The sequence below is a fragment of the Cucurbita pepo genome, chromosome 11 (genome assembly GCF_057944985.1).
Source record: "Cucurbita pepo subsp. pepo isolate OVF chromosome 11, ASM5794498v1, whole genome shotgun sequence".
NCBI classification, from domain to species: domain Eukaryota; kingdom Viridiplantae; phylum Streptophyta; class Magnoliopsida; order Cucurbitales; family Cucurbitaceae; genus Cucurbita; species Cucurbita pepo.
This window is the reverse complement of record NC_141808.1, coordinates 14,083,093-14,093,242: the sequence shown is the minus strand read 5'-3', so window position 1 is coordinate 14,093,242 and position 10,150 is coordinate 14,083,093. Positions and strand designations below refer to the sequence as shown.

Sequence of the window (10,150 nt, the reverse complement as noted above, 5' to 3'; positions counted from 1 at the left end):
TACCTCAAGGTCCAATTACAAGGACGAGAGTCAAGAAGCTACAACAAACCTTGTACACTTATATTCAAGCTATGGTGAGCTCATCAAAGAAAATTCTAAAAGACGTTGGAAACCTCCCTTATATGTTGTGCAAAGTTGAGCTTCAAGAAAGAGATACATTAAATGCACATTAAGTTGCATTCAATGAACTCAGCTAAATTTATGGAACTAGTCCAAGGGTGACTAATAAACAGATTTCATTCATTGCACTACTTAATTATAATTTAAATATTTGTTTCTCATGTTTAAGCTAGTTTTTTTTTATGATAGAAGTTAAGGTTATACTGTAACTCACATGCCATATTCCACCGTTAACTAGCCATTTTACCATGTTCCACTATTAACTAGTCATTTTAATAGGAAGATTATTAATATTTCTCGTTTACTAGCCAATTTAATTTGGGAGTTATGTGTCAGATGGGTTAAGGTTGTAAAGGCTATATAGAGCCTTTCTTTTCTTTCATTAGAGTTCTCTCCTTTTGGAATTAAAAAAGAATATAAATTTTTTTTTACGTTTGTTGAGGGCTAAGATTTTCTTTGCAAATTGTTGTATTTAGAACTTGGATGCTAGAAAGTGGTATTGATCAAACTTCTTGTGGGGTGATTCGAATCACGAGTTTAGAAACGAGTTTTCTTTACTCCTGATATTGATCACAGATCTTGATCATCAAGGTAATCTATTCCATATTTGTTCCATACTTTCTCCTGGATTGATTTCATATCATTAAGGCTCATATTGATTTCCAAGCATTTCCTACCCGTAAAACTTGAGAGAGACTAGATTGGCTACTAGGAATTTTATGTCCCTAAACTATGTCTAGACCCATTACATAACGTTCCTCCTTTAAAATGGTCTACTATGTCTAGAGACATTACTTTGAGAGTTTGTATTGTTAGGATCACACAACAACGCACACAATCGATCGAGATGAACACAAAGAACAGGAGACATAAAATTCAACGAGGAATATTTGGATAAAGGTTTTTATCTAAAGAGTTCAAATTATATCTATATTGTTTCAGTTTACTAAATATAACTTTTACAAATTTAACCCAAATATATATATTTACACGTGCAACGGTCAAGATTCACCGCCACCAGATATTGTCCTCTTTGGGCTTTCTTTTCTGGGCTTCCCCTAAAGACTTTAAAACGTGTCTGCTAGGGGAAAGTTTCCATACCTTTTACAGAGGGTGTTTTGTTCTCCTCCCCAACCAATGTGGGACATCACAATCCACCCCTTCGGAGCCCAGCGTCTTCGCGAGCACTCTTTCCTTTCTCCAATCGATGTGGGACCTTGCCAAATCCACCCCCTCTTTAGGGCCCAACGTCCTTACTGGCACACCGTCTCGTGTCTACCCCCTTTGGGGAACAACCTCCTTGCTGGCACATAGTCCAGTATCTGGCTCTGATACCATTTGTAACTGTCTAGATCCACCGCTAGCAGATATTGTCCGCTAGCCTTCTCGTTGTTCCTCGAAGGGGGGTAGACACAAGGCGGTGTGCCAGTAAGGACGCTGGGACCCGAAGGGGGTGGATTTGGTGGCGGTCCCACATCGATTGGAGAAAGGAACGAGTGCAGTGAGGACACTGGGCCCCAAATAGGGGGGATTGTGATGTCCCACGTTGATTGGGGAGGAGACAAAACACCATTTATAAGGGTGTGGAAACCTTCTCCTACTAGACTCGTTTTAAAGCTGGAAAGGGAAAGCCCAAATGCAATATCTGCTAATGGTAGGCCTGGGTCGTGACACCACCAAAATATTTTACTCCTTTTAGACCTTTATTAAGCTATTATGACCGGGATATATACTAGATTAAGAACCTCTCCAAACATCTAGTTTGCGATATTTACAAAACCTACGAGCCTAAGTGAGTCAAAAAAACATTATCATAACTCATAACTATGTCGAAATTTAGAGAAAATCTTTGATACATTGCATTTTTTAACTCGTGTACTCGAGAGAACCTTTATTTTTGGAAGAATACATGTCGTTGATGCGCTAATCGAGTATTATTAAGTAAACCTCTAAGTTTGTTTTTCAGATTAAACAATAACCTTAAAAGGACAAAAACACTTCCTAAATAATTATCAACCAGAATTGAGACAGGCGCAGCTGGGCTGGAACATGGCCACACTCAACCAAAACATTAAAAATATAAATATATTTTGCTCTTCAAAGACCAATAATTCATGAGGTTATGGGCCTTTGTCACTCTTTGTCTATGCAACCCCCCTCGGTCTAATGATGTAACGTGGTGGAGTACATGAACGATCTGAGACCACGTCCCAATTTGAGTCATCCTGAGAATCTGAAATCATTCAATCCATACAAATACAAATAAGACGTTATCTTCTTTCTTCAGATGCTCAATCATATAAATATCAAAATTAAGAGTGCTTGACTTTGAACATGTTCGATATTTGACGATGCAAGTCAAGTATGTAATGTGGTCATGTCGTAAGAGATACAGAGGAATGTTAGAGCCATTAGATACCAAATCTAGATTCCAAAACTTAGTTCGAATCTTGAGCATGGAGCGTTACAAATAAAATTTGTTCTCGTTAGCAGAAGCCCATTCTATCTTATGATCTCTCTCGGTAAAATTTTCTCAAAATATCACTTAACTATTCTCAACTCACAAAAACAAAGTTTATACTGATCCACCCCAAACTCGAGATTACATCCAATCTTCGATAACTGCAAATTCTATTACAATGGAGACTCCAAATACCACAATCTAGTATCTCGGGATTAATAAAAAAAATAGATATTAGAGATCGTGCAAACCTAACTTCAGGCCTCACAAAAACTTAAAACAGTTTTTGGTTAAAGACGATAACTTCGTAAAAACTAGACATGCCCACGAACAATTTAGAACGAAAATTTCAAGGTAAAGAAAAGATCTAACTCGGAAGAAGAAAATGAACACGAAAAGGGTCGAATACAATTTTGAAAACGCTTTACTTGCTTGAAACATCAATATCAAATGATAGGACATGTCTAGACCCTATTTGAAGGACAAGAAAATGGGGTATATTCAATCCATTTTAGATATCTCATAGCTATTGCAATTTGCAACTTCTAAACCATCCTAATATCATGTGTGGTAATTGAGGTGACACATGCCCAATTTAGCTCATCGTTTCGTCAACGTGGATCAATCTTGGTCATAGATAATAAATTTGATTCTAGTAACAATCGAGAACGGATAGCTCGTAAATAGTCAATCTGAATAGCTCATAACTTGCAAATACTCGACTAATATTTACAACTTCTTCGTCATGGATCAGTATTTAGAGTGTGACGTTGTACGTGAATCACTGTTTGGAGCTTGACACTGTTCATGGGTCATTGACAAGACACTCGTGATCATTAGAAAAATTGTTTGTCGGGTTAAAGGATATTAACGAAACTTTTAAAATATTTAAAAAGTACGGGAACGACAACGAAATTTGGTCGAATGGATATGAGGATAGGATGGTGTTAATATAATTGGAATGGGAATTAAAAAAAATGGGGAATTGTTAGATAGGACGAAGGAACACCATATCGAGGATATTTGATTTCGGTTTTATCAGAGGTGTCAGAGCGAACCGGGTGGTCTAGTCTGTTCCCGAACCGGTTCGTCGTAATGGGGCTCCACGCCGGACCTTTTTCCGTCACCGTCAGGGCATTCTCGACCATTTACCCATCCCCTTACTGCCACTTCCAACTTGGGATCTACGCCTTCTCTCTCCTCATCTCCTTTCTCGCTCTAAATTCTCCTCCACCATGCCTCTCACCTTTCACTCTCAGCCCCTCTGATTCACCGGCGCCACTCTTGCCCCACCGGAAAATCGTTCTTCTTTTGGTTTGTTGGTGTTCATTTATATTTCTTGTTCTTGAGTTTTCTTACTGGAATGTTTTGATTTTTGTAGTTGCCGTTTGTATTCTGTTTAGTTCGTCGTCTCTTGGCTCGTTTATTGTTGTTCTTCTTTGCCCTATTTATGTGAGTGGAGATCGAGGTAAGTTGTTTTGTTCTTTCTGGTTTGTGAATCGCTCCTTTGGCGATGATTAGCTGTTGGTGCATTTTTTTTTTTTTTTTTTTTATATTTTGTGTTTCTGAGTTTTGAGGTTTGGAATTTGTGAGTGTGTGGGGGTTAAATGAGATGAAATTTGTTGACTGTGATGCTACTGGTGAGTTCAGTCGGTGAACTGATATGGTAATGTCTAGATACTGAGATTAATTTGAACTACTTGTATTGTTTTTTTCTTCTTTCAATAGTTTCAATGATTGGCGGCTAATGAATGGTTAACTTTGGAGCTCGTCCTGGTGCGTCCAGGAAAAGAACAAAAGAAATAAGACTGTGTGTTGCTCGGAGTTTGTGCACAGAATGTGAATTGATTTTGTGAACGTTTCGGCTGACCTTAGCCGAAAGATAAACGAAGAGTCGTTCTAGCTTACTTTAGCTTGAAGGAACCAAAGAGTACACACACACTACATGCCATCTTTTTGCCAAATGTCAAATTTCTCTCTGTTTCAGTCACAAATTTGAACACAGTTTTTGATTTTTGGATATTAGCTAAGTGGATTACAGCAATCTCCTGTCCATGTGCTTCCTTTTTCAAGAGTAACATGATAATGTATTAGAATAAGAAATCATTTATATGCTTGTTGAGGGTTTTATTTCTCCTTTTTCTTGTTCAATCATTCGGGTTGAGTCCGGAATTAGAAGTTTGCGGTAATTGACTCCGGAATTAGAAGTTTTTACTTTGCTAGATTTCAAAAGGTACTATGAATATGAATTGTGATGGAGATGAGAACTTATGTTCATACTCATGAACGCTTATGATTGTAATTTTCGTTAGAATTTTGTTCTACGTAGTCTTCAACTTTTGCTTCAATTTCCCCTTATTTCAGGTTGGAGAAACATGTCTACCTCTAGACCTAGTCAGTCTTCTAGCAACTCTGGGCGGTCCAGACATAGCACTAGAATTATTGCTCAGACATCTGTTGATGCGAAGCTGCAAGCTGATTTTGAGGAATCTGGGAATTCGTTCGACTACTCAAGTTCAGTGCGTGTCACTAGTGATGTTAGCGGAGATCAACAGCCTAGGTCAGACAAAGTTACTACAGCTTATCTCCATCATATTCAGAAAGGCAAACTTATCCAACCATTTGGTTGCTTGTTGGCCTTAGATGACAAAACATTCAAGGTTATTGCGTATAGTGAAAATGCCCCTGAAATGTTGACCATGGTGAGCCATGCTGTCCCAAGCATGGGGGATTACCCTGTTCTTGGCATTGGCACAGATGTAAGGACTATTTTCACCGCACCTAGTGCTTCTGCACTGTTGAAGGCCTTGGGCTTTGGAGAGGTTACACTTCTTAATCCTATCCTGGTGCATTGCAAGACTTCTGGAAAACCCTTCTATGCAATTGTTCATCGTGTTACTGGAAGCTTAATCATTGACTTTGAGCCTGTGAAGCCTTATGAAGGTCCAGTGACTGCAGCTGGAGCTCTACAATCATATAAACTTGCCGCCAAAGCGATTACTAGATTGCAGTCTTTGCCTAGTGGAAGCATGTCTAGGCTTTGTGACACAATGGTTCAAGAAGTTTTTGAACTAACAGGTTATGATCGAGTTATGGCTTATAAATTCCATGATGATGATCATGGGGAAGTGATCTCTGAAGTCGCAAAGCCCGGACTTCAGCCATATCTTGGTTTGCATTATCCAGCAACTGACATTCCTCAAGCTGCACGTTTTTTGTTCATGAAAAATAAGGTCCGGATGATTGTTGATTGTCGTGCAAAACATTTAAAAGTACTCCAAGATGAGAAATTACAGTTTGATCTAACTTTATGTGGTTCAACTTTAAGAGCTCCACACAGTTGCCATTTACAGTATATGGAAAACATGAACTCTATAGCCTCTTTGGTTATGGCAGTTGTGGTTAATGAAGGGGATGAAGAAAATGAAGGCCCTGCTTTGCAGCAACAAAAGAGAAAGAGATTATGGGGCTTGGTAGTATGTCATAATTCAAGTCCCAGATTTGTTCCGTTTCCTCTTAGGTATGCTTGTGAGTTCCTAGCTCAAGTATTTGCTATTCATGTGAACAAGGAATTAGAGTTGGAAAATCAAATTATAGAAAAGAATATTCTGCGTACGCAGACACTCTTGTGCGACATGCTAATGCGTGATGCTCCTTTAGGTATTGTGTCGAGGAGTCCTAACATAATGGATCTTGTCAAATCTGATGGGGCTGCCTTGTTATATAAGAAAAAAATTTGGCGATTAGGATTGACACCTAATGACTTCCAGTTGCTGGACATAGCTTCGTGGCTTTCCGAGTATCATATGGATTCAACGGGGTTGAGTACTGACAGTTTGTATGATGCAGGATACCCTGGAGCTATTGCTTTAGGTGATGAAGTGTGTGGGATGGCAGCTGTGAGGATAACTAATAATGACATGATTTTTTGGTTTCGATCTCACACTGCTTCAGAGATTCGATGGGGTGGAGCAAAGCATGAACATGGTCAAAAGGATGATGCCAGAAAAATGCATCCAAGATCATCTTTCAAGGCTTTCCTTGAAGTAGTCAAGACAAGAAGTTTGCCCTGGAAAGACTATGAGATGGATGCAATCCACTCTTTACAACTTATCCTTAGAAATACTTTTAAGGATACAGATGCAACTGAAATAAATAGAAAATCAATTCAAACAACACTTGGTGACCTAAAAATTGAAGGGAGGCAAGAATTGGAATCAGTAACAAGTGAGATGGTCCGGTTAATCGAGACAGCTACTGTGCCGATTTTAGCTGTTGATTTAGATGGGTTAATTAATGGGTGGAATACAAAAATTGCTGAATTGACTGGACTGCCTGTGGATAAAGCTATCGGCAAGCATTTACTTACGTTAGTGGAAGATTCATCTGTAGAAGTTGTCAGGAAGATGTTGTTCTTGGCATTGCAAGGTATTTTTGTTTAATTTTCCTCTTCAACATGTTTATATTTTGACCTAAAGACAAACAAGATAATCACTTAAATCATTACTTTACTATTTTGCAAGTTCACATTGTGACATTTTTAACCTTACCTTTTCCCACTCTTTCTCAACAGGACAAGAAGAGCAGAACGTTCAATTCGAGATCAAGACGCACGGTTCTCACATTGAGGTTGGCTCCATCAGCCTAGTTGTAAATGCTTGTGCAAGTAGGGACTTGCGTGAAAATGTCGTGGGTGTGTGTTTTGTAGCACAAGATATCACTGGTCAGAAGATGGTAATGGACAAGTTCACTCGATTAGAAGGCGATTACAAAGCCATTGTACAAAATCCCAATCCATTGATCCCTCCAATATTTGGATCAGATGAATTTGGATGGTGCTCAGAGTGGAATCCTGCAATGGCGAAATTAACTGGGTGGTCACGTGAAGAAGTAATCGATAAGATGCTTTTGGGAGAGGTTTTTGGTGTTCACAAATCATGTTGTCGTTTAAAGAATCAAGAAGCTTTTGTTAATCTTGGGATTGTCTTGAACAATGCCATGTGTGGTCAAGATCCTGAAAAGGCTTCCTTTGGTTTCTTAGCTCGGAACGGGATGTACGTGGAATGTCTTCTATGTGTCAATAAGATCTTGGATAAAGATGGCGCGGTTACAGGGTTCTTTTGCTTTTTGCAGCTTCCTAGTCATGAGTTGCAACAAGCACTAAATATCCAACGCTTATGTGAGCAAACTGCATTGAAGAGATTGAGAGCATTGGGATACATAAAAAGACAGATACAAAATCCTCTTTCTGGGATAATCTTTTCACGAAGATTATTGGAGCGCACCGAGTTGGGAGTAGAACAAAAAGAACTTCTGCGTACTAGCGGACTCTGTCAAAAGCAGATCTCCAAGGTTCTCGATGAGTCAGACATCGATAAAATTATTGATGGGTATGGTACTTTCAACGTATCAGTAAAATAGTTCTTTATTTTTCTTAATATATTGTTGATTTCACCGGAATTTTGCTACATTTTCTTTTTCTGAAGTCTAGTTTTATACTTCATCAAGGTTGGTATATTTGCAATGAATTGTTACTATTGTGGGTAGAAGAACAACAGATTCATTATTAATTATCTTTTTTTTGGACACAGGTTTATTGATTTAGAAATGGACGAGTTTACATTGCATGAAGTATTGATGGTATCAATTAGTCAAGTGATGCTAAAGATTAAAGGAAAGGGTATCCAGATAGTTAATGAGACTCCAGAAGAGGCTATGTCCGAGACCTTATATGGAGATAGTTTAAGGCTTCAACAAGTCTTGGCGGACTTTCTATTGATATCAGTTAGTTATGCGCCTTCAGGAGGCCAACTAACAATTTCAACCGATGTGACCAAGAATCAATTAGGAAAGTCGGTCCATCTGGTGCATTTGGAGTTCAGGTACAAGCTTTTATTGCTAACTACATAGAATATATTAGATTCCTAATTTTTAGGATTCTTTCACTTTCAGAATGTCTATTTCTGTTCTAAATTTTTTTTAAAAGGAACAATATCATTTTGAACCTCACCATTATTTTGCCATTGATCGTATGTATCTGGATGATATTAATTTATGCATGTGTAGGTGTTGAACAAGGCATGTGTTTGAGCTACATAGCGTATATGGGTAGGGATGGGGGATAACATTATTTAGCAAAATTGTATAAAAAATCAAAATAGATATTTTTTAGAAGTTTTCTGAATATTTTGAAGTTATTTATGGACCTTGATGGTTACGCTTTTTTTTTTTTTTTTTTGAAGTTTTGGAGTAAATAAACAAGTTGAGTAAAACCTGGATCAAAATTAGATATAAGAGTTGAAGGTTTATTTATATTGCTTGTGTGAGATCCTATATCGGTTGGAGAGGAGAACGAAACATAATTTATAAGGGATCAAACCACTGGCTTGGGCTATTACAAATGGTATCAGAGCCAGACACTGGGCGATTTGCTAGCAAGGACGTTGGGCTTCGAAGGGGAGTCCCACATCAATTGGAGAAGGGAATGAATGCTAGCGAAGACGTTGGGCTCCTAAGCGGGGTGGATTGTGAGATCCCACGTCGGTTGGGGAGGAGAATGAAGCATTCTTTATAAGAGTGTGGAAATCTCTCCCTAACAAACGCTTTTAAAAACCTTGAGGGAAGCCCGAAATGGAAAGCCCAAAGAGCACAATATCTGCTAGCGGGGGGTTTGGGCTGTTACAACTTGTATCAGTGGATTACCCTAGTTCCCGGCTATCTTGTTTCATATTCTTAATAGTTGTAGATTCTCGCTGTTCTTTTTGCTCCTTACTTCTTATCTTGTTATTTTCTCTACGAAAATATGGTTTTTGATATACGTATATATAAATTATAAACTCATTTTATACCTTATAAGCATTTGATAATTACTCGTTGAAACTAAAGTATTTGTTTCGGATTAGGATAACATATGCTGGAGGAGGTATACCGGAGTCGTTGCTGAACGAGATGTTTGGAAGCGAGGAGGACGCGTCCGAAGATGGTTTCAGTCTGCTCATCAGTAGAAAGCTGGTTAAGCTGATGAATGGAGACGTACGATATATGAGGGAAGCCGGGAAGTCGAGCTTCATCATAACTGTTGAGCTTGCTGCAGCTCACAAGTCAAGGACAACGTAGGCCAAAGACAATTTGAAGCATCAACCTTGTATGAATTGCTGCATTCTATGTTGAAAGGAGGGGTTTGTAGTGGGTAATGATTTTGTATAGTGCTAAGTTGCTTCTCTCGTTTTCAAATTTCAATCTCCTTTGAACTTTTGTTGGAATACGATCTAATTTATGCGTAACTTGCTGCTGATTTCGGGCGTACTCTAAATGCACAACTTGTTGTATAGTTGTATTTCGTTTATTGAAACTTCATTAGTCAGTACTTTGGTTCTTTAAAACTTCTTTGACATATAGTCAGTTTGGTTTCGAAAAATGGATGAAATGGCTATCCGTTTGGGCTTTCTCTTTCGGGCTTCCTCTCAAGGTTTTTAAAACGCGTCTACTTGGGAGAGATTTTACTCTTTATAAATAATGTTTTGTTCTCCTCCTCAATCGATGTTGGCCTTGAAGGGGGTGGATTGTGAG

General features: G+C 38.5%; 1 protein-coding gene across 4 annotated transcripts; it reads left to right on the top strand.

The window, feature by feature from the left end:
* Positions 1-3,605: 3,605 nt before the first annotated feature.
* Positions 3,606-9,944, top strand: PHYA (phytochrome A). 4 transcript variants are annotated; one of them, XM_023690255.2, is made up of 5 exons: positions 3,606-3,899; positions 4,946-7,009; positions 7,155-7,971; positions 8,173-8,463; positions 9,484-9,944. In XM_023690255.2, the coding sequence occupies exons 1-5, from the start codon at positions 3,677-3,679 to the stop codon at positions 9,695-9,697; spliced, it is 3,609 nt and encodes a 1,202-aa protein (XP_023546023.2). In that variant the 5' UTR covers positions 3,606-3,676; the 3' UTR covers positions 9,698-9,944. The 4 variants fall into 4 exon arrangements, with proteins under 4 accessions (XP_023546023.2, XP_023546021.2, XP_023546022.2 ...); XM_023690253.2 differs by having other exon boundaries at positions 3,606-4,049; XM_023690254.2 differs by having other exon boundaries at positions 3,758-3,895.
* The last annotated feature ends 206 nt before the right edge of the window (positions 9,945-10,150 follow it).